Below are 23,805 nucleotides of genomic sequence, written 5' to 3'. Positions count from 1 at the left end.
TCCTTCATTCTGAGGGCATCAGAGAAGGGGCCTGGGAAGCAGAGGGTGGTGGATGTTGGACCCCTGCAGATGGATGGAGGGAGGCTGAGATGAAAGTCCTCGAAGGTGAAAAGGGAATGCTATTTCAGAGGGGAACCTCACTGGGTCCTGGAAGGCAGCTGTTGAATTTTGTTGAAAGGAGAAGGAACCTGTCAGACAGCGCTGGAGGCTGCAGATGGGGTGCCCAGGGCGGGCGAGCATGCGCCCTGCACCCCGCAGTTGGTCCATCTTTGGCTCTGGGCAGGCGGGACCAGCCCGCTCCCCAGGGAAACAGCGAGGCTGGGGTGGCACTGCCCCAGGAGGGCCATCCAGGGGCCCCGCATGGGCCCTGAGCACAGGGACAGGGACAGAGGACAGGGCTGCCCGGCGGGAACCTACCTGCTGGAAAGAGCCCAGCTCTAGAGGCAGCCGCCAAACAGCAGGAGCCCTTCCCAGGCCGCACAGGCTGCAGGGAAGCTCCAGCTGGTGATGCTTCAAAACAGGCATCTGCTTCTTCACTCTCCGTGGCTCCCAGGGAACTCGAGCCCTCCGAAGCCCTAACAATAATAATAGAAACCGGTGCTGGGCAGAGGGCAGGGGCCAGGCGACCCGGAGCCTCAAAACATGCCACTTTGGTTTCTGTGCTTTCAATTTTCTCTTTCCCGCTTGAAACTGCTCAGGACCCAGGGCAGCTCCGAGATCCAACCAGGAAAATATAGCAGCACACAATATGTTGTTTTGGCAGGAAGCTATGAATTTTAGTAAGGAATGTCTGTCACAGGGGCTCATCCAATTAACTCACTTGTCGAGAAATCAGAATAAATAGTTTAGAGGAGCCGACTGCAGCGTTGGCTCAGCCCTTCCTTTCTTTCTGATTTGTTTTCGTGCTTGGGCAGGTCTGCAGTCACCAGGATGTACTGATTAAGGGTAGAGTAGTAAAGAAAACACGTCTTCATGTGGGTTCTATCCTAGAGAAATAAAGGGGGTAATTTCTATGCATTTTGGACTAGAGAATTCTGGTGTTCCTCCTTACAGATCTGTGTTATGGAGTCAGGTGCAGTGTGGCACAGGCCTGTAATTGCAGTGGCTCAGGAGGCTGAGGCAGGGGGATGGCAAGTTTGAGGCTGGCCTCTGCAGTTTAGCAAGACCCTGCCTCAAAATAAAAAGTAAAATGATCTGGGATATCCATAGCTCAGTGATAAAGCATCCCTGGATTCTAACACCAAAGTTCCAAAACAAAAAAAGCAAATTAGGAACAGTTATAGAGACAACCCTGGGAAATTCCCTTGGGTCTCAGACTCAGGGCTGTCCTTGAGTCTGAGACAAGGCCTGGGCTGACTTGAATGGAGAACCCTCCTTGCTCTGCTTTTCTTCCTGTGTCTCTCTGACTTCAGGACCTTGCTATGGTGGAGATAAAAGCAAAGCCATTTTCAGAGTCTACACTCCAGAATTCAGAAGGAACCTAATGTGATGAGTGAGTTTTATGCAGCCAGAGGGTGGTCAGCCAGGGGAAGACTTCAGCTGCCCGAGGAGAACCTTGGCCCACAGTGCCTACGGACCTTTTTCTAGTCCAGAGTTTCTGAACACTGCCTCCCCTCTAATCCGGAGACTCCCGGCCTCCCCTTTCAAGTACTCACACCTCTGGGCTTTACCTCCGTGTTTCTCCTGTAGTGGAGGACGAGGCTGATCCAAGGCAAAAGTGTTGTTTAACTTTTGCTCTGGGAAGCAGAGTGCCTCCAAATAATGAGGACTGGAAGCAGGGGAGGACATATTCTCTGAAGCCTGCCACCTTCTCCCTAGACTGTCAGCCTGGAGTCACAGGCATAGCCTTCAAGGGCTGCAGACCAAGTTCCCCTTTGTGTTCCGAGCTGCTTGCATTTCAAAGGCTTTACCAGCGGATCTGTGAGTCATTCCTGGAACCTTCAGGAGTCTCCATGGTGACGGGGTTGAGTGGGCCTGAGGGAGACTGGCATTCACTCTACAAGTTCCTCTGTGCTGATGTTTTTTTCTTCTTTTTCAATAGGGACTGGAGCTGAGGTTTGAGGGTTTTTTTTACCTTTTTTTTTTTTTTTAACAAATAATAAAATGGGAACTCCCCCAGCTCTTATTCTATTTTATCAAAACCCTGTTCTATATAAATATACATTCTAGTCTTTACCTGTCTCTGTTGAGACCATAAAAAAATCATGTGTTTGTTGTGTTTATTTTTTTTTTTTTTTCTTTGCAAGCGTTTTAAAAGGGAATCTGCTTTTCCCGTCTCCCTGAGTGAAAAGGCTCTGGGTGAACTGCTCTGGTCTGGAATGGAGATGCCTGTAGCCTCTGCCCAGGGCTTGGAGGCCTCAATAGCCAACCTTGGTACCTGTAGAGGTTGACCTGGAGCCTGCAAATGTCCACTTGTGGTCATATATTCTTACAGTCTGCAGTGATGTCCACATGTGTAGATTATGTAGCGTGTTGCTTCATGGTGAGGACGTGTCTCGAGAGGTCAGTTGTTGGTCTATTTCGTCACTGTGTGAACCTCCTAGAGTGCGCTCTTACAAACCTATGTGGTGTGCGTCATCACTCAACATGGTCTCTGGCTGCAGTTCAGAGACTCAGTAAATACAAGGTGTATGGAGCTACTGTCTTTGAACATGACATTCGGTTGAGTAAATACTTTTTAGTCAGTAGAAGTGCACTCTAAAATAACCATAATAAGTACAATAAATACATAAGCCAGTAACATAGTCGCTTATCATCATTACCAAGTATCACTGAAAATAATTGTATGTGATGTACTTTGATACCACTGCTAGTTCAGTGGGTGTGTTTACACCAGCACACAGCAAACATGGGGAGATGTGTTGTGCAACGTGTTGTGTTGGATACAATATCTCTGGGTGATAGTGTCACGGAGCTGGGGGCTTTCAAGAAACTGAAGCAACTTGAAAACCCTTTCCTCAAAACCCCAATTCTTGTAACCAAGTCAGAAAGATTTCAGATGTGTCACTTAGAGTAACAGGAATAAGTTTATTGAAGGGGTAGGACAAGGGAAAGGGGACACTCCCAAGGAAGAAAGGGGGTCCTCTCTCAGAGGAGAGGGACAGGGTGCCTAGCTGGCATTCCAGCTTTACTGGGGATCCCAGAGAAGTTTCCAGAGAGTCCTGCTCAGGTCTACCTCTTGACTTTTGATGGACATCAGACTTTCAAGTACCCCACTGCCTTGGCAACCCTAGGTCACTTGAGCCTGTTCTAAGTAGATTCTTAACTATTCATTCTTATAGGTTTTAGGGTTAGGAGGAACTATCCTTATCTCCCAGAGTTTCAGGATCTGGTCACAAAAGTCTCCTCCTTCAGGGTAACCTGGATTCCTCTTATCAATATTATTTGGGGCCTGCATTTCTCCTGCAGTGAAGGGTAGTTTGCTGAGGAATGTGCCATATCCTGTCTATTGAGGCCAGGCAGGGATGCAGGTAAATTGCTTCTTGGCAAAGAAAGCACGTGGGGGTCAACACCCTGGGCCCATTTTATAGAATTATTCTCTTAACCTCGTGTTCTCACCATTCACACCTGTCTGTCCCTTAACAATAGGAGTTTTTTAGTTCCACTGTAATCTTACAGGACTACCTACATATATGCCGCCTGTCGTTGACTGAAATAAATGACTCTATTTTGGGCATGTTAGGTATAAGCATTAATCTGAAAAATATTCTTGGGGATTATTCAAGTGGGCCTAAATATTAAAAATTGCCACCAATGTAGGGTGAACTGATCTGCATAAATATATTTGTATAATTTTGGGCAGGTTCAAGTCCTGTGTCACCTTTTATAGTGGTGAGTTTTCCAAGTATGCCCATGTCAGGGTGGCGATGAGCTCACAGTAACATTGAACCCAAATCCTGCTGATTGCGTGATCCCTCCAGGTTAAAGCAGGACACTCAAACTTCCTGGTCTACCCTCGTGTTTCTGGGGCCATCTTGTGTGTACTTATTTTTCAGGGTGTGGCCATATTCCTCGGGTGACTCTGGCAGGCTCTTGTGTGCCAAAGCTTTGCAGTGAGCTGGCCCTGTGTGTGTGTGTGTGTGTGTGTGTGTGTGTGTGAGCACGCATAAAATGCCTTTCTCTGCTGTGTGAGCCCCTGAGAGGGAGCCCTATGCAAGGCTGCTTAGGTTTCCCTGGGCCAAACTTCTCGTTTTTGCTTATAATGTTCTCCCTGCCTTGCCCCTGGAGTGGGCTCCTGGAATAAATCAACATCTTTTTTTTTTTTTTCCTAAAATATTCTCTCTTACCACAGGTTTTTCTAGTAGTTCAAGCTCACTGGGGCTTCCTCTGCATTCTTAGGACATAATATCTTACATTTCTGGGAGCCATGGAGACCTTTGGAAAGACGATAAAGGCCCAAACCCTCTCTCAGAAAAGTGCACACAGAGCTACGTTCCATAGAGAGACCCCGGGGTCCTGGCCTTCTGGTGAGAATCCTGCCTCAGGAGGAATTCTCCCTCCTGGGGCGACTCATCCCTTGCCAGACCCACCCAGGAAGGGCTCAACCCCGCAGTGGGAGTGGCCCAGGCCCAAGCCCAGGGACTCACAAGGCGCACATTTATTTTCCAATCTCATATTCATTCCCCGTGAGCTGGAATCAAGTGCGCATGGGAAAGACACGATTTTGTCCTCAAGGCTGCTCTTCTAGGTCTCTCGTGGAACTCCGAGAGGCTGAGTACCAAGGCCACATTCCAAACTCCAGAGAGCACGGGACTCCAGCATCTGATGTTCAAGGGTCCCAAACGCAATGACCCTGGGAAAGAGATTTCTGGGAGTCTTAATCTAATTAGAGTTTTTTTTTTTTTAATCACACATACAATTAAATTTTTCTTCCTATTGTTTTCTCTGTTGTGAACTAAAATCAATCTACCTAACTTTCCATGGTCCTGCTTGTTATCCTTCATCTTCTAGACGTTGGGATGCTACAGGTACTCAGATCCGGGGGCTGCTGTAGCAAATGAAGGCAAACTTGGTGGCTTAAAACAACAAAAAATTCTCCACAGTTCTGAGGTCACACTTTGAAATCAGTGCGTGGCAGGGCTGAATTCCCACCCAAGATTCTAGCAGGATTCTTTTGAGTCTGTTCTAACTCTGCTGAGTCTGTCTGTCTGTCCTGTCCGTGGTTGTGGCTACGACATCACTCCTGTCTCTGTTCCTCCTTCTTCCTGTCTGTCTCTATGTGCATCTCATGGAAGGACACTTGTCATTGGATTTAAGTTTTCTTGGCTAATCCAGGATGATTTCATTGAAAGATCTTTAACTTTCTTATACAAAAGCCCCTCCTTGCTTTTACTAGGATTGAACCCAGGTGTGCTCTACCACTGAGCTACATTCCCAGCCCTTTTTTAATTTTTAAGACAGGGTCTCACTAAGTCGCCCAGGCAGGCAAACCTTGGATTTGTGATCCTCCTGCCTCAGCCCCCCTGTGATTATAGGCGAGCACCACCACCGTGCCTGGCCTAGGGCCCCTTTTCTAAGTAAGGTTACATTCACAGGTTCCAGGGATTAGAATGTGGAATATCTTTTCGGGGCGTGGGTCGGGGGTACCACCCAACCTTCTACAATATCGCTTCCTTCTATAATATCGCTCCATGTCGGACACTGCCTGGCGCAGAGTCAGAGTTCACCGCTCCTTCATGTATTTGTTTCTTTCTCATGGTTTGGATTTAAACTTGGACCCAAGTGCTCTATATGCTGCATTCCCAAGTCTGAATAAAGGGTGGAATGTATTTGAAATAAACTCAATGTCTTTGGCATTCCTTGACTATAAAAATAGCTGCCAGACTAATTAGAGTAAATAGTTTATTTCCCTTTGGGATTTCTGTTAGAGAGTATTTTATTTAAGTATGCAGGAATTACATAGGCATAAAGAAAATATGTTGGAAAGTCTTTTTCTTCTCAGAGCCTCAGTGTGTGAAAATAAATTGAATTTTATTTACAAGATAGCTCTCATGTATGTATTTCATTATGTTTATGAGGAAAAGCAATACATTGTGTGTGCGTATGTGTGTATGTGGTACTAGTGATTGAAGTTAGGGGTGCTTTACTGCTGAGTTATGTCTCCTGCTCTTTCTATTATTTTTTTTTTATTATTATTCTGAGACAGGGTCTCACTAAGTTGCTGAGGGTGACTTGTGATCCTCCCGGCTCAGCCTCCTGAGTTGCTAGAATGATAGACATGTTCCACCTAGCTCAAAACAATATTTATTTATTATTTTTTTAAATCTTTTTTTTTACTTCTTTTTTTTTTAAGAGAGAGAACTTTTTTTTTTTAATATTTATTTTTTAGTTTTCAGCGGACACAATATCTTTGTACGTGGTGCTGAGGATCGAACCCGGGCTGCACGCACGCCAGGCGAGCGCGCTACTGCTTGAGCCATATCCTCAGCCCCAACAATATATATTTATAAGAGTACAATTATATGTTTATATACAGGTCACCTTATTTCGATTGTGTGTCTATTTGTTGACACCTAATAGTGACTTCCATGTGCCCATTTAGAAGACACATGTCCAAAGATGTGACATGCTTTATCTTTCTTTAAAAATATATCGCTTGGTATGATGTTTCTAATAGAGAATAAATGAATATAATCATGTTTTACCCTACTTTAGAGTACAAATTCTAAGCTTTCACATTAAAATGTACCATGAAGTATTCCTGACCTCACAATCTGGAACAGTTTTATTTGACAGGGTTAGAAGTGGCAATGAGAATAAATCTGTCTTTGCGAGCCAGAATTTTTTTTTTTTTTTTTTAAAAAAAACAACCTCTCCCTGTGTATGTAACTCACATGGTATGTAGCTTGCAATTTCCACAGCTGGTCATATTTTATTTATAAATGTTTGGAATCTGGAACCCTCAAACAGGGAAGATCTAAATTCTTTGTCCCTTATTCATAGTGAAAATTAGTTCAAGTTGCTTGATTTTCATTGTTTTTATTTCCTGTTCTTTTAAATATAAGTCTCCTAGGCCCAGGACTTTATTAATCATTTTTGATCATTTTTATCCATTTTCCAAGGAACGCGCCACAGAAGAATCACAAAAAAGAGTCAGGGAAAAAGCGAGCTCCCTGTCTGCAGAGCTCAAAGCATACCACACACATTAGGGAATGGCCAAAACACATTCAGCCAATCAAAACACCTCGTCCTGCCAGCCAAGTTTAAATGGGAGTGTGCCTTGCGAGAGTCTTGAGGTTGAAGATGCATTAACATCATGACTTTCAACTTCCCTTAGCAATAAAACCCAGCATCAACACAGCGTCAATCAACAAAATCAGACTTTGCTAAAAGAAAAGAGCCTGCACTTCAGCCCAAGGGAGCCAGAGTCCATGTCAGAGTTGAAAAGATGGTTGGGACTGCTGCCCTCCTGTTGATTTCTCCATTCCACAAGGACTTTGCAATTCTCTCTTTTTTTCCTGGATGTATTTTTAGGTCCTACACAAATAGCAAATTCATCAGCAAAAAAAAAAACAAACAAACAAACAAACAAAAAAAAACAAGTACTAGCCAACTGATCAACCACAGAGTTAGTAAGTCTCATTGTTTCAAAGTACTTTGTGTTTTACTTTTGTGTGTGTGTGTTTTATTTTTAAACTCATTGTCAACTGTGTGTTTTTAAACTGAGTTGTTTGAAATGCAAAAGTGGTCCTGTATAAAAAGGAGCTATGACCTGTGTTGTATCAGTGTGTTTTAACACTACATTAAGCTTTTTCTTTACTATCTCCTAATTGCAGATAGATGAGGAAATACTTAGTTATTAAGACTGGCTTTTCTTGCATATCTTTGTGAGAGAAATTTGCAGCTTTTTTTTTTTTTTTTAATAAAACTGGGCCCAGACAAAACAGGGTGGAGGGAAGAAAAACTGACTCTAGATTCCCAAACCAACTGTGTACAAGTACAGAAATCAGAGACCTCAGTGCTGACACATCTTTGCGGGTGCTGTGATGCAGACTTTTAAAAACATGATTTATTAAGTACCTTTAGTACACCTGAGTTTTGGACCCTTCCTTTCAATTTGCCAGATACAAGGCAGCTATAGAATTTATTGTTAGCTCTTTCAATTTGTCAGATACAATTTCTAGCTGGCTCTTCCAATTTGCCAGGTACAGGATGGCCCTATCATTTATTGACCATGCAAGGACCTTCCTGGCAGTGGACAGGGGTGATGGACAGCAGGTGTAAGCCAGCACTTTCTTGCAACAGTATGAACCAGGACATCTAGATATATGCAACTCTCTGACCCCCTTGGCCACTACCACCAAGGGCTTTTGAAGACTGCATAGGTTTTGGAAATGAGGCAAAATTTTACCTGCTCATTGTTCAGATAAATTCAGACATTTTTTCTTCCTGGTCCATCAACTCTTAGTAACTTCCTGTTTCTGGACCCGAGGATGCTTTATTACCTCAAAGTGCTTTCTTTGCTTAGACTACTCCGGTTTGTCTTCCCCATCTCTACTGGTGGAGATCCCAGTGATTCCATGGGACCTTGCTCAACAGTGCCTCCCCTGTCACTTAAGCTCCTAGACGGATGAATTTGAATCCTTCTTAGGAAATTTACCTCCTCCTATTTTGATACATTTTTATGTATAGTATCGTGTTTATTACTGAACCAAGAGGAGGGGCTGACCACAAAGCCAAGACCACACAGTTCTCATTGAAAGAGTACCCCTCATTTTAAATACTTTGCATGAGTCTTATTTTAATTCTGGTGTTTTGGCCATTTTTTTTTTTTTTTTTTTTTTTTCTAAATTGCTGTAAGAAACAAGCACACCAGAAGATTGAAAGTCTTGTCCTATTTGGTTCATGCCAGGAACAGGCTCATGCTATTAGGACTCAAATGCCAAATGTTTCCACTTAAGAGCTGTAAAGCCTTAGGGAAATTATTAACCTCTCTGTTGTGCCTGTAAAATAGGAATAATAATAGTACCTACTTTCTAGTCCTCATGGAACAGAGACTAACAACATTAAATACTCAATATCTTAGTGATTTTTATTGTTCAGTCTGCATATTTGTTGAGGCTTTATTCACATTTTTGAATTACATTGCAGCTAAAAGAAACCAAGAGTTATCTGCATGTATAATATAATGAGGTCAGATGTCCACCTGCTCATCAGGGACTCCAAATGGTTGCCACTGGGGAACTATAGCCTTGATGACCCAGAGGACACTTGATGGAACAGAATGAAGAGTTCCCTTAAGTAGGAAGGGCCGACCAGACCTTCCTCACTCTCTCAACTTGAGGTCAGAGAGTCGAGGGGCTGGTTGTCTACTCTGCTGTGTTCTTATCTGTAGAACAGGGACAATAATAATGCCTACTCGTGGGCTGAAGTAAAGATGAAGCGAGATCACCTATGGCAACCACTGGGCATAGAGTCCAGTGCACGCAGAGCGCTTGCCATCTACGAGTTGTGGTTCCTAGCCACTATCCTGAAACACGAACCCATTGCAGAAGGCAGTGTGTGCAGTGTACTGGGGAAAGTGTCCTCATATTTCCCCCAACCCCTGGAACCTGGTGGCTAGCTCCACCAGGGGACGTTCAACCACACACTGAGAATGCAAAGCCTCCGCTTGGGTAAGGAGACTACCTTTCCCCTCTCTGGGAACACGCAGTGTGGAAAAGCCAACATCAACAGCTGGGAGAGTAATCAGGTCAATTCTGATGCAAGACTGACCATTAGCAACAGAAATGATGGCAAATTAAGGCCACTGGCAGGCAGGCTGGAGAGAGCCGGGAAATTGTTAGTAATTGCCAAAGAAAGGATGTGAGCTCCCTGAAACCCTGCTGGGAGAGGGGGGCTGAAGGCACCCACAGTCCTCCTGGATGGGGGTTCAGAGCCCGTGGACTTTCATTAGCATGGTTCTTGCCTCCTGTATCCCTAAAATGACCCACCAGATTGCAGTCACCTAAAGAATTAAGGGACACGCAGTACTGAGTTACATCTCAGGGAACAAAGTTAGTTCGCTTCCAGGTGCATCTACATCTAATTCCTACCTCTGCGCTGTTCCCACGTCTCCAAGGAGGGAAATCCCGCCCCCACCTTTTGTTGCCAATAATATGTGATTTTTCTTTATCCATGTCCTTATTTTTGCCTCTTCCTTGTTCAGCTGTGTTCATGCAATGATAGCTAGCGGGGTTGCTCTCTCTTACAGCAAGTGCGTCTTCAGAGAGTCCATTTTCACCTAGATCTTAACCTTCAGAGTTTATTTCCCCTTGGACTGTGGCTATTAAAGTAGAAACCGTGCTTTGTGACCTTCAGTCAGGGCGCCAGCTGTGTCTCCACCCTTTCCCCTGGGGTTTGGAGAACCACACAGCCTTTCTGCAATAGCCTTGTTTCTGGAATTCAAACCTCCTTCCCAGCAGGGAGTGACTAATGTTAATAGCCACCTAATGCACCGAGGGTTACTGGGCAGAGCAAGTGCTCATTGGAGACTTTCAAATGCTGACATCTGTCCTTGGAACCAGGGTTGAATATAGTTTTTTTTTTTTTTTTTTTTTAAGTTCCAACTTTGCCCCAGTTCCTCTTCAGCTCCATCTCCTTTACTTCTCCAAGGATGTGATGAGAAGATTTCAGAAGTGAGCACAATGGCGGTGTCCGTTACATCCGGGCCAAGTTCCATGAGTAATGAATGATGTTACGGGAGGCATGACTTCAGGGTGGAACAAACTCACCATTGGCAGAAGCTGCCCAACATCACCATTTTTTGCTCTGGCCAAAGTAGATTTCCTTGGCAGCTGAGGAAGGATCCATACTGGGGATGGGAAGGCAGCGAGAGAACCTTCTCCGGCATTCCCCGAATCTGTCAGAGCCAGCTTTGCTCTGTGCTACCACTTCACCCAGAAGTCTCGGTGGGACTCCAGTTTTTTGATGCTGCCACTGCTCCTAGGTTGATGGATTGGAGGAGGCAGGGAGCTGGACTCCCCAGCCAGGAACTAAAGAAACTTGAGACTCCTATAATAATTTGTACTGGGATCATCACAGTCTCTACCCTCTTGGTCTGTCAAAAACATGATGTGACCGCCAAGAACAGTCGTTCTTCACTCCCTCCTCCAAAAGACAAGGACTTTGACCCTCGGTCAAGTGACAATTCTGTGATTAAAAAATGGAGGGAGAGGGATGTAGGGTGAGGAAGAGAGAAATTATGAGATGGACTCAGAATACATAGGAGAGGATGCTTTCTTAAGGTATGCTGTGGATTAGGTTCATGGATCGACTTTGGTTTTAGGAAAATTGGTAAAAGATCCAAGTGATTTTGTTGGTAGGACTGTGTTTTTCTAGCAGATCCAGGAGGGGTCGAATGTGAGGGGATTATGTGAGGGTCACACGTGTGAGGGGATTATGAGCTGACTCATCTCAACAGGGCAGCCTGGGACGGTTTGTGGCCTTCCTGGAGCTAAAATGAAAGGTGGAGGAGACAGTGGGGCTGGGGCACTGGGTGTACCCAACAGGCGGAGGTGGTGGGATGGGGATGGCCCTGGTTTACATTCAAACTGGGTTTGTTGTTGACTTTATATATATATATATATATATATATATATATATATATATATATATATTTTTTTTTTTTTTTTTCCTGCCAGGAAACCTGGAATCTCGGTTGCCTGGCTACCTGGCCGTGGTGGGGTGGATAACTTCATTTTATTGTATTCTTGTAGTTGTCTCCATTGTGGACAATTGGAAACGGGGAGGGAACAATACAGGGACAACCAGAGTTCAATGTCCTTTTGTTGCTGACATCTTCCTCTTGGAAAAAGACATTGATTCATGGCTAAACAATTCCTACAGACAAAGATAAAAACATCCTTTTAGTCTCTTAATTCCTTTCTGTTTAGGGGAACTGAATGGTTTCCATAGGCTATTCAGAAAATGGCTGCTAGAAATCAGTTAAAAAAAAAAAAAAGAAAGAAAAAAAAAGTTAATGTTTTTATTTCTTTCTCCTTCTCCCCACAGACGAGTTTAACATTCTTGCTTGAGGCCATATGGAGTGGATACGCCAGGAGGAAATGACATACCTCTCTCTGTTTCTACTCAACAGGCTTTTTACTGTGTAAGTGGTCCCTTTGAAGTGGCCTTTTCCTTACCTCAGATTCTGACATGAATAATTGTTTAATTGCCTTTCAGTCTACACAAGATAAGGAACCATGTCTCAAAATTGTCTAATTCTCTTAACTGAAACAATATCCAAACCACCCGAGCAGTTTTGGAAGAAAAGACTTCCTCACATATGTTAAGCGTTTCATTCTTTCCCAAGTGCTTCGCACCACATTATTTTGTTAAACTGGAGAATGTACAGGAAAGTGCTGTGTAAATTGTATCACAGAACAAAAAAAAAAAAAAAAAAAAAAAGCAAGATTTTTAGGACAATTATCAACTTGATTTTCCATGTAGGAAACTGAGGCCCGGTGAGGGAAAGTCACAGCCCCAAGTTACAGTAGGGAGGTTCACCCTGGCTGGAGTCTTTTTGAACCCTGGATGGGCTCCTCCTCTGCAGAGGATGCCCCTGACAGAGGGTGTTAAAAGAGAAAATTACAGCAAATCTTGTTTTGCAGGTTTAATTGGCTTTCTTTGCCATTCTAGAATCCCGCAACAGTTTGGACTAAAAATGTTTCAGAATGCTCACCACATGGGCAGGTGGTATTTACAGTGAGAGAAAAGGAAATGAGATGCAGAAAACTGAAGTGCGGTAGAGGCGGCCTGATTGGTGCTTTCAAAGGAGGGCCACTGGTGATTGGCTGAGATGGGCTACTTCTTCCGTGAGGAGCCTGCCTGCTGTTCACACATCCGTTAGGCTGCACTGGATTAGGCAGGAAGAAACTTTCAGACCAAACAATTCTGTAAGAGCCTTCCCCAGCGGATGGTCTGGGTCCTCACCAGAAGCTTCCCAGAGGGTGGGGCCTGAAGCCCTGTCCTTGGGGCATTTCCTGACCTGGTTTACATCACGCTGAACCTGCTGTCTCCCTTCAAACTAGTGACTTCACTTTTTCATCTAGTTCAGTTGCTGCCCATGAGTCTCCCACAGATTTATTTTTGTCAGACTGGGACAGAGGAGTTGTTGCTTTCCTGAGCAGGTGAAAATTTCATCTGTCTGTCTGTCTGTCTGTCTATCTATCCATCCATCTATCTATCTTTTACTTAAAGAAAAAAATATATTGTCTCTGAAATGAACTCACAATGTGTTACCATATTTTTAAAAAGGTGCTAAAACCCACCTCTCTTGGTGGGATATTCCATTCAGGTTCCTGATGGTTGGGAGACAACCTGGGACAGCACCCCTGGTGGCTGCAGAAATCATAGCCACTGAAACTCCCACCACTTCCCACCCTCCCACCACTGGTCAGGGTGGAGCCCACCCCAGGAGGCAGCAGGACACAAGGTACAGGATTTTCTTTTAAAAGAAAAAATTCAGGCAAATTAAATTAAACAGAGTTTGAGCAAAGAATGATTGGAGAATCAGGCAGCCCTTAGGACCAGAAGGGGTTCGCAGCAAGTCATCTGCTGCCAAATGGTAGAACAACATTTATGAACAGAAAAAGGGAAGTGAGGCACAGTACAGAGAATGGAAGTGGGGTACGGAGACTGCTCGTTGGTCCCCAGGCTTTCGCTATTGGCTGAGACTTAGCTATTTGTTACAAAAGCAAATTTCTAAGATAGGTTTTCAGTTTTTCCATGTGCTCACTCAGGTGGCAGTTCATGATGTAGGACTCTAAGGAGGCTCCTAAAGCCCACATTTACTTTGACTCAACACCCCCAAGACCAGAGAACCCTGCAGGGGATGAGGCTTACCCTGGGAGAAGGGGCTTCCTCACTGGAGGTGAAGACTTAAAGAGGCTTTCAAGGGCATAGAAGGACACAATCAGCAGAATGGAAAGGGGACCCTTATGAATAAGAGATGATATTTGCAAATCATGTATCTGATGATGGATTCGTATTCAAAATATGAGGAGCTCCTGCAGTTTAACACGAGAACCACCAACGATAAAAAAAAATCAGCAAAGAGTTTAAATAGACATTTCTCCAAAGAAGAAAGCTCCCACCACCTCCCACCCTCCACCACTTGTCAGGATGGAGCCCACCCCGGTAAATAAACACATCTCTAATACTAGGGGAACACAAATTGTGACTACAATGAGCTCTCACCTCATACCCATTAGGATGGCTATTATAAAAATAATATTAGAAAATATTGTAGAGCTAGAGAAACTGGAGCCCTTGTGCATTGTTAGTAGGAATGTAAAATGATGCAACTGCTGGGAAAAAAAACATATATAAGTTATACGTCCAAAAAGTGAGCCATAGTATTCCCTATCACTCAGCAGTTTCTGTGTGTATTTATGGCAGAATTAAAAACAAGGACTCGAACAAATATTTGCACACTTATGTTCATAGTAGCATTATGCATAATAGCAAAAGGTGGAAATGAACCAAATGTCCACTGATGATGAATGAATAAACAAAATAGGGACTTGTTGACTGAGACAGCATTTCAGTTGGGAAATTGTATCTAACTGAAAGTAAACACTATGTAGTTTTTTTTTTTTCTAATTCATTTCACTCAACAAAATGCGTCTGAGAACCATTCATGTTCTCAAACAGTATCAGTCATACATTCCTCTGTATTACTGACTGTTCACTGTATGGATGCACACAAAAGAAAGCATCGTGTGTGACTCCTCTTCTAGGAGGTACCTAGAGCCATCAAATTCATAGGGACAGAAATTAGGATGGTGGTTGACAGGGTCTGGGGGAAAAGAGGGAGTGGAGGGAATGTTTAATGAGGACAGAGCTTCAGTTTGGAATGATGAAAAAGTTCTGAGATGTTTTGGTGGTGACAGTGGCCAACAGTTGGAAATGTGGCTATTGCTACTGAACCTAAAATGGTTAAGATGGTAAGAAATGAACATTAAAAATGTATTTTTAATCACAATTTAAGTCAACTCTGGAGAGAGAGAGAGAGAGAGAGAGAGAGAGAGAGAGAGAGAGGAATTCCGAGAGGCTCTGAAGTCTTCTCTAGGGAGGATGCTCTCTGGGTGCTGCTCCGTCGAGGCGGAGGCCGACTTGCCCCTTGGAAGAGGAACCCACTCCTGTTCCGAGCTCTGTGACAGAAGATCCGTTCAGGACCCCTTTCCAGAGGGTGCTTGGTCTGGGAGACAAGGAGGATGGGTCTGGCCATGCTCATGCCTCAGATGGGTCATCTCTCCTGACCCACTGAGACGGCAGAGAGGACAGACCATGCCCATTAGGGATTGCAGGAGCAACTTCCCAATTCACATCCTCCCTCCAGAGGATAAGGGAAGATAACAACCTGTGAACAGAGAGTTCGCTGCTCCGGTTTGGGTAGTCTCCACAGAGACTCGTGTGCTAATGTTTTGGTCTTCAGTCTCGTGCTATTGGAGAGTGGTGGAATCTTTAGAATATGGGGCCTGTTGGGAGGTCTTTAGGTCCTTGGGAATGTATCTCTGAAGGGGATTGGAGGTCCTCAACTGCTCCTTTTTCTCCTTTGTTTCTTGGTCATCAAGAGAGCAGTTTTCTCCACCATGTGCTCCCCACCATTACTATCTAGCAGTACCATCAGCAGCCCCAAAGCAATGAGTCTGCAAGTCTTGAACTGGAAACTCCAAACCACCTGCCAAAATAAACCTTTTCTCTTTATAAATCAACTACCTCGGGTATTTTATTATAGTGATAAAATACTGATGAACACGACCACAGAGCTGTCAAATGAAAGAAGCTTTCCTTCTTTCTTTCTTTCTTTCTTTCTTTCTTTCTTTTTTCCTTCTAGGACTTTTTGAACTTAAAAAAAACAAAAACAAAAACCCACCACCAACAACAACATAACAATTGCTTCCAAATCCTCACACATACTCAGTCATAGGTTGCATAATGACATTTGGTCAATGATGGACTTCACATATGATGCTGACTCCATAAGATTATAATGGAACCGGAAAACTCCTATTGTCTAGTGCTGTGGTGGCCATTGTAGCATCACATGCAGGACTCAATGCATTTCTCATGTGCTCATGGTGGTGATGTGTAAAAAACCTACTGTGCTGTAGCCACATAAAAGTGTAACTCATATGATTACATACAATACCTGGTCATAGTGATAAATAACTAAGTTGTTGGTTTGTTTATTTACTTCTACTTATTTGCATTGTTATTTTGCAGTGTACTCCTGTGACACATGTTCTGTGTTACACAGCAGCCGCCTCATGTACCTGTTTACTGGTCTCTGTGTCACATCATTTTCTCTTATGCTTCTTTATAATCACGTTTCCTTCATCATGGTCTTGGGGAGCACTAGGCAATACTATATGCCAAGTAGCCTAGGTGTGTGGGTGCTGTACCCCTGGAGCTCCTGTATGCACACTCCACGATGCTCCCACAACTACAGAATCGCCCAATGCAGCAGTTCTCAGAATGTCTCCTCCTCACAAATGACCCAGGACTGTATGCAGTTTTCCACTCCATACTTACTAGCCTCAACTGTAACTTTTGCTAATTTCTTTGCCGGCCATATTGCTGCTTCTACTGTTATTCCCTTTTGATGAAGTTTTCTTCAGGATGGACTATGTCTTCTCATCGTAGAGGAGATGATTTCTCAGATCAGATATATCCCCCTCCAAAAATAAAACCTTATTTTTTTTTCACACCTGAATATATCATTCTATGTGACAAGGCATAGAATCCTAGGACAAAGTCACTTTTTCTCAGCATTTCAGGGACTGACTACTCCACTGTCTTCCTGCGCTGAGTGTTGGTGATGAAGTGTGACATGAGACTGATTCACATTCTGTGGTGGTGACTTGTCCCCCCCCCCCCCCATGAAGAGAGAACTCTTTCTTTATTCTTGATATTTTGACATCTTACTCCAATGTCGTTAGGGATGGATCCGTTTTGTTTTTGTTTTTAAGTGTATCCCGTTGTGTCTTTCCAGGGTGCTTTCAATTTGAGGGCTTCTGTTTTAGGAAATTCTTCTCTGTCGTTTCTTTAAAGTTTAGTTCTGCCCTCTTTTCTTAAATCGTTCCTTCTGGAATTCTTGAAAGAGGACTTTCTGACCTCCTGAGTCCATAGTTCTTACTTTTTGTTCTAACTTCCCATGTCTTTACCGCTGGGTGCTGTTTTCTGGGCGAGTCCCCCCACCCCCCCTCCCTGGCCTGTGTTCTTGGGATATTGAGTTCCCCGTATCCACGATGCTACATACTGACACCATTTTCACAGACTGATGGCCGAGGGGTGGTCACGGTTGCCTCATTCTGTGCTCTGTTCTATTCACAGTGACGATGGGAAGCCACCAGGGTGGCTCTGTTCTTTCTCTCCCAAATAAATACCCTGCCTCTTTGGGCCTAAGCCATCCTGCTGCTGGATCCCACCCACCAGATGGCTCACATATTGGAGGCTGTTTCTACCTTCTGCGGGACAACCCTTTGCACACATCCTGAGCTGTGTTTTCTCCTCTTCCATGTAAATCTTTTAGTGTTTTTACAGACTTCCAGTTTTTAGTTTCCCAAGCCCCTCTTTTTTCTAGTTTTCTGAGTATTGTAATGTGTATTTTCTACTATGTCTGAAACCCTAGTGCTGGCAAGATGGCTGTGGTGTGTTTCAGTCATTTTGAGAAAAAGAAAGCTTCAGATAAAGCCTGGAATTCAAGGTCTAAAAGAGAGAAAGTGAGGCCTAGTGGTTGAGGCAGGGGCAGAGACTCCAGAGGCCTTCTCCTTCACAGTGGCCTGTGAGGAGGTTGCAAGGAAAACCTTTAGATTTTTAGTCTGTCAGTTTATTTGCAGAGAACTGTCCAATTAAGCAGAAAACCATTGGCCTGAGGCTGCGTCTCTACTGTGACTTCTTATGTAAGGAACTGTCATCTAACCTGGTAAATCAACAAACGGAAACCTAACTTTTTGTAACCCATAGCCAGACTCGGCCAACCACATGCAGCTGAGCCAGGCTCCAACAGCCAACAGATCAGACCAGATCCAAATAAGACAAATGCCCTCCCTGCAACCAATCAAGTTATGTTTGCACTTTGATAAAATTCTGCAGCTCATGCTGCTGACATGGAGCTCTCTGAATTTCTTCTGCTTCTGAGTGCTGCCCGATTCATGAATTATTCTTGGTTCAAGTAAGCTCAGTTATATTAATTTTGTCTGAAGCCTTTCTTTTAATAGAACGGACATTCTCTGAGCTCAATAAATCCTCATGCTATAGCTGGCTGTGTTTACTCAGATCATCTTTCCCCCAGGTTCTATCTAAAGACTTAGTAAGGTGGATTCCCATCCCTCCAAACCACAGTATTTAAAACATGCAGAGAGGACCATGCCTGGGTTCTTCCTGTGGAAGAGGTGCTTTGTGATTATTTTATATGGAACTCTTCTGGCCTGAATATGACCCAGATGCCAGAAGCACGGGTGAGGGTCACTGTTGTCTCATGCTCATGTCATGGAAAATGGTTGAACACAAAACCCGTTGAAGCTCCTCTGTGTGCTGCTGTAGGTAGAGCCTTCCCTGGGGCCTTTGAGACAACTTCACCGGAGAGTTATAGCACTTTAAAACTTTGAAGGATTTAGCCTTTCTTCTATTTTGGCTTCTATCCCAACCTTATTTTGGTCTTGGGGAAACACAACCATATCCAGATAACTTATTCAGAGTTAAAAGACATTTTAATTACCTAGAAAAATCACTCATCATATCTAACTAATGATTCCAGTAAGGGCTCCAAACAGGGAAAAAAAAATTTAAATCCTCAAAAGTGTCTATCATTAGATTGGCAAATTTTTAATATATCAAAAATTTGCTTAAACGAGATGGCCATTATTTAGAGTTGAATAATGGATTTTATCAATAAGTCTGTTCATTATCTTATTTTTAGGTGTCCTATTTATGTATGTAATCTTCCCTGTCATAGAAAATCTAATCATGACTGTTTTTTTTTTTTTTTCTGAATATTGAGTTTTTAAGTTGTTGCTGATCATCAAATGGACTTCTGGGGGGATTGTTGCCTGACTCTTGCTTCAAATCCAGTTAATCAGGAAGTTTGTTCATCATCCCTTCTCCAATCCTGTTCTTTTCTCAGCAGCCAACTGCTTCCCACTGGGAGGTTCCAGGAATTTCACTTCCTCTCCTGGGTGGGGTTTTTGGTCTGAGCTAAGCCACTCAGAGCCTTCGCTGCTTCGGAACACAGAATTGGTTGCAGGGGGAGAGGGACCAAGCTATCAACACACGAGCATTTGGAGGACATTTAAGATCCAAACCATAAAAATGTGACCCTCAGGAGACCATAAGGAAGAAGCTTCAGATTTGCCTTGGAGAGGTTGTGCAGGAATGTTCTCTTCCCTTCTGGACTAGAGTAGGGAAGTACACAACCCTAAGAGTTGCTGGAAGCAGAGGAAGTCCTAAGGGATGTAACCCTTAGAATTGACCTCAAAAAGGTCAAAGGGAAGAGCTGGGGAGAAAACAGGTTAGTGCTGAGCTACTGGATCCACCCACATCTTCAGGGACTGGAACCCATCACTTCTTTTCATCATTTGAGCCATTTTGAATGTATTCTAACTGACATGCCGTAGTGTCATTCACCCTTCACGTTAGGGTTAAGGGCTAGGGTTTGAGATTAGGGCTAAGGAGTTGAGGTTAGGGTTGAAGTCAGTGAGCTTGGCCTCTGACTGTGGAGCCTGTTCTCCAGGGGAAGGTCCTTCAGGGATGGACTAATTGCTGAATGAGGAAGATGTGACTTCTGAGGCCCTTCATGCCCAGATAGCAGCACATACCAGAGGGGTTCTGCTCCACCCACATTATGGGCCCTGATTCCTGAGCACTGTCTCATCTCCATTTAGCTGGAAGTCTGGGAAAAATCAGGTCCTCCCGGAAAAGTACAACACATCCCTTTCCCCTTAGCCTCGGAGTCCAGTCTAACCCAAGTCCACGAGGGATGAGAGGGCTGGGGCAGATGGCTCCTGCTTCCCAGCTACAGCTCCACCACTGTCACAGAGAACAGATGTGACATTGCCCAGTGGCCTTTCCACTGAACATCTGCCACGTTTTCTTTTGGAGATTGCTATTTTTCTTATATTTAATATCTTTATTAATTAGGAAGATTAGCTTTTGAGGATATAACTTGCAAATATATTTGTTCAAATGTGCCATTTGGATTTAAGATTTCTTTCTTTTTTCTCTTTCTTTCTTTTTTTTTTTTTTTTTTTTTTTTTTTTTTTTTGTGGTGCTGGGGGTTGAACCCAGGGCTTTGTGCATGGGAAGCAAGCATTCTACCAGCTGAGCTACATCCCCAGCCCAAGAATTTTTTTTTTTTGTGATTTAGAAATTTAAATATTTAAAAATGATGTAAAATATCCACCTTATAGGCTCATGCATATAAGTATGTGCCATTTTTGTGTTTGGCTTCTTCAACTTAGCATAATGTTTTCAATATCCATCCTCATTGTAGCATGAATCAGTAAGTACTTTGGTCCTTTTATAGCCTAATAATATCCACTGTTTATTTACGCTACTTTTTTTTAATCCATTCACAAGTTGATGGACATTTCATTTGTTTTCACTTTTAGGCCATTATGAAAAACAAACATTCTTTTACTAGTTTTAGTGTGGACAGATCCATGTTTTCCCTGGGGAACTGGGGAAAGGATGCTGAGGGTGGTGGGACACAGCCTTGCTTCCCTGAGAAGGGGTCTGGCAAGGGTCTACTTGACTTTCTGCTACCGTGAAGTTGTCCTGCTTTTGTGACCAGAGTTCTCAGCTGCCAAGTCCCCACTTCCACTCCGGGCAGAGTCACAAAACCCAGAAGTCATCTGAAGACGGCAGAGGCTCTGGGGCCTGGGGTGTCTGCTGTCTCTTTTCCATGTTACTTGGTTCCTCTTGTCACTGTTGCCATGGGGATGCCACAGTACACAAAATAATAAATAAATAAAGCAAGCAAGCTGCGTGTTACCTGGGCTAAATGCACTCGTTGCTTTGGTGGAAGAAGCCAAGTATGGCACACTCTTTCTTGGTTGACATTTGGCTACTGCAGTCCCTCTTTGCAGCCCTTTGTCTACCTGGTCTGCACCCTGAAGATGCAAAAAAAAAAAAAAGGATATACATCTTTGACTTGCTGACCATCATTCTATATCTTAGGTATGGGACCAGTTATCAGCAATGGAAAATAAAACTAGAAGAAACGTCCCTATCAAGCCAAATTTTGCAAAGAATAAAGAAGGGAAATAGGAAAATTCTGCCTCTTGCTGTTCAGCATGCTCATTTCCAACCGCCCATTGTCACGGGGCCTTCAGGACAACCAGCAACATCTACACCGATGAGGCCCTGGAGCAGCTAAGTGTCAAGGTCAAGAACTTCAGAGACAGGTGGACTAATGTGTTCTTCTACCAGCAGGACATCATCACCCTCCCGGGACCTCACCAGTTTGGACAAGTTCCATGTCTCCAATTTCTTTTGTTAAAAACAATGATCATGAAAATTACAGACTCTGATAAGAAAAGGCCAAAACAAGACCCTTATTATTATTATTTGAAAAACACAAATGTGGATACCTGAGAAATCCTGCAGGGGCTCGACTAGGAGTTCAAAGCACATGAGATTCTCGAAGCCACCATGGAAGTCTCAGAAAGTGGACAACACCGTCTCTGGGCGGGTTGCCTGGGGCTTTGATACACTGACAGCCTCGGAGAAGGTGGAGTGTGACCCCCACCACTGCCTTGAGGAATAATTCCGTGCCACCACTGTTGATGCTCAGATTGCCCATCAGAAGTTCTGGGAACTTCCAGCAGCAACAGGGCCAGTCACTGGGGAGCCTGTTAGAATCACGATGAGACCCTCACACCGGACGGAGCCAAGGATTCTGCAGGATAGGCAGAGGGTTCCTCACCAACACTCTGCTACCTCCTACTTGAGACTAAGGAGGTGGCTTTACTGCTCTTAGGGCCTGTCCTTGTGCTCAAAGACTCGGATCCACAATCAGCAACTCATCCTGCCTTCCAGGCCAACTTAACGTCCCTCCTGGACCCCCTGTTTTTTTGTTAAATGTGTCCAAAGAATGGAAACAAAGAATACCTGGTAGCTAACAGACATACTTTATTGATGACACATTAGTGTACAACTCGACAGTTTACAAATCATATTAGTCTACTTTATTTTCACAACATCTCCATAGGATTATTCTGAAAAGCTGCTCTTCCCCTCGTTTTACATGAAGAAAAGGGACCAGGAAGGCATTGCCCCCGGTTAAACAGATGGTTAAGTAGAAACAGCAAGTTAAATGCGAAGGGGAAGTGTGTATATATTTAAAAGTTGTATTCTCAGCATCATTTGTGGTACTTGTCACCTAGATAAAGTGCATGTTCATTGAATGAATGAACAAATCAAAGAATGGAGTTGGAATCATAAAAAGATAATGGGTTTGTTTTTCATTATTGCTACAGTTTGAATATCATTTGTCCTTTCTGAAACTTGTGTTGAGATTTAATCCCCATTATGAGGTTTTAAGAGGTGGGATTAGGTGGAACCTTTAAAAGGTGACTTAGGGCTCTGCCCTTGTTAATGGATTGTGGCGTTCATGTGGTTAATGAGTGAACGGGTGTGGGTTATCTGGAGAGTGGGTGCACACTAAAGCCAGCTTGCCTGGGTCTCTCACCCTTCCTTTTTCTTGCTATATGATGCCCTGCACTACTTTGGGACTCTGCCATGAAGAAGGCTGTCACTAAATATGGCCCTTTAACTCTGGAACAGAACCATGAACCAAAATAAATCTCTTTTCTTTAAAACCTACCTTGTGTAAGTCTGTGGTACTGTGTTATTAGCGGCAGAAAATGGACTTAAGCAACGATTCACTCACTTCTCCAGAAAATATTTACCAAGTGCCTGTATGTGCTAAGTATGAGCTTAAGTGCTCAAATTCAGTACTCTTTGTGAAAGCATCCCAAGCGCAAAAGAAAAAAACAAACCACAGAACTGTTGATACCTTTGATGTTCTATTGCCTTTTTTAAAGTTTCAAACAAATTTTTATATTTAAAGTCTTGAACTGACTTGCTAAGGAGATTCCTTTGTTAAAATCCATTTTGTATAGGCTCTATGGAGTTTCACCTTGTTTACCTTGAGAATGGGCACTTCTCGGGTGGAAAGCCATGCCAATTGTTTTATATTATAAGTGCTTAGTACAGTCTGACCTTCTCAGAAATGTTGAATTATATTTTTCTCAATCTAAGTCTCTGGAAGTATGTTAGGTTGTCTAGTTCTTCAAATTTATGGCGAGCCATTAAGAGTTGAATTTACTATTTCAGTATGCATCATAGTAGGCAAAAAAAAAAAAAATCTATACTTCTTAGGTGAAGGCAATATATAGATTTGAGACTGTCAGGCTGTAGAGTAACAAGAGAGTAGAAGGAAGATCAGTCTGCAGAAATGAGGGGCTAACTAATCAGGAGAGTGGCCTGACTTGTAGCTCCCCAGGGATGGGATGTAGACCAGAAAGAAGACAGGACCAAGTAATTTAGCTTCTTATATTAAATGGAAACTTTGAAAGATTAAGTTCATGGAATTGATTAATAAACATTGTTTCAAGATTTAAAAACTCAGCACGGTTCAATTTCTTCTTGCCCTGCCCTGCTCGGGAAACAGAAGAGTGAAATGCATGTTCAGTGTGTTTTGAAGGTCAAGTTTGGCAAAGTCAGCCCTGAGAAATGCGAAGAGGAAGAGCTTTGGAGTGAGACCAACCAGGGTTCAAATCCTGGCTCTGGCAATTTAGGCAAGTTATTTAGTCTCTC

General features: G+C 43.5%; 1 protein-coding gene across 2 annotated transcripts in view; it reads left to right on the top strand.

Annotated features, from left to right (window-relative positions):
• Window positions 1-10,528: 10,528 nt before the first annotated feature.
• Medag (mesenteric estrogen dependent adipogenesis) overlaps window positions 10,529-23,805 on the top strand; it is a 45,782-nt gene continuing 32,505 nt past the window's right edge. Inside the window, exons 1-2 of one of the 2 annotated variants that reach the window (XM_076872188.1) lie at window positions 10,529-10,616; window positions 11,992-12,088. In XM_076872188.1, the coding sequence (XP_076728303.1) occupies window positions 12,021-12,088 (68 nt within the window). In that variant the 5' untranslated portion in view covers window positions 10,529-10,616; window positions 11,992-12,020. Of the gene's footprint in view, window positions 10,617-10,672; window positions 11,226-11,991; window positions 12,089-23,805 lie in introns of those variants that run through there. The other variant, XM_076872187.1, reaches the window with a different exon arrangement.

This window comes from Callospermophilus lateralis, chromosome 12 (genome assembly GCF_048772815.1).
Source record: "Callospermophilus lateralis isolate mCalLat2 chromosome 12, mCalLat2.hap1, whole genome shotgun sequence".
In the NCBI taxonomy this organism is placed as follows: Eukaryota; Metazoa; Chordata; class Mammalia; order Rodentia; family Sciuridae; genus Callospermophilus; species Callospermophilus lateralis.
This window is presented reverse-complemented; position numbering and strand designations above follow the sequence as displayed.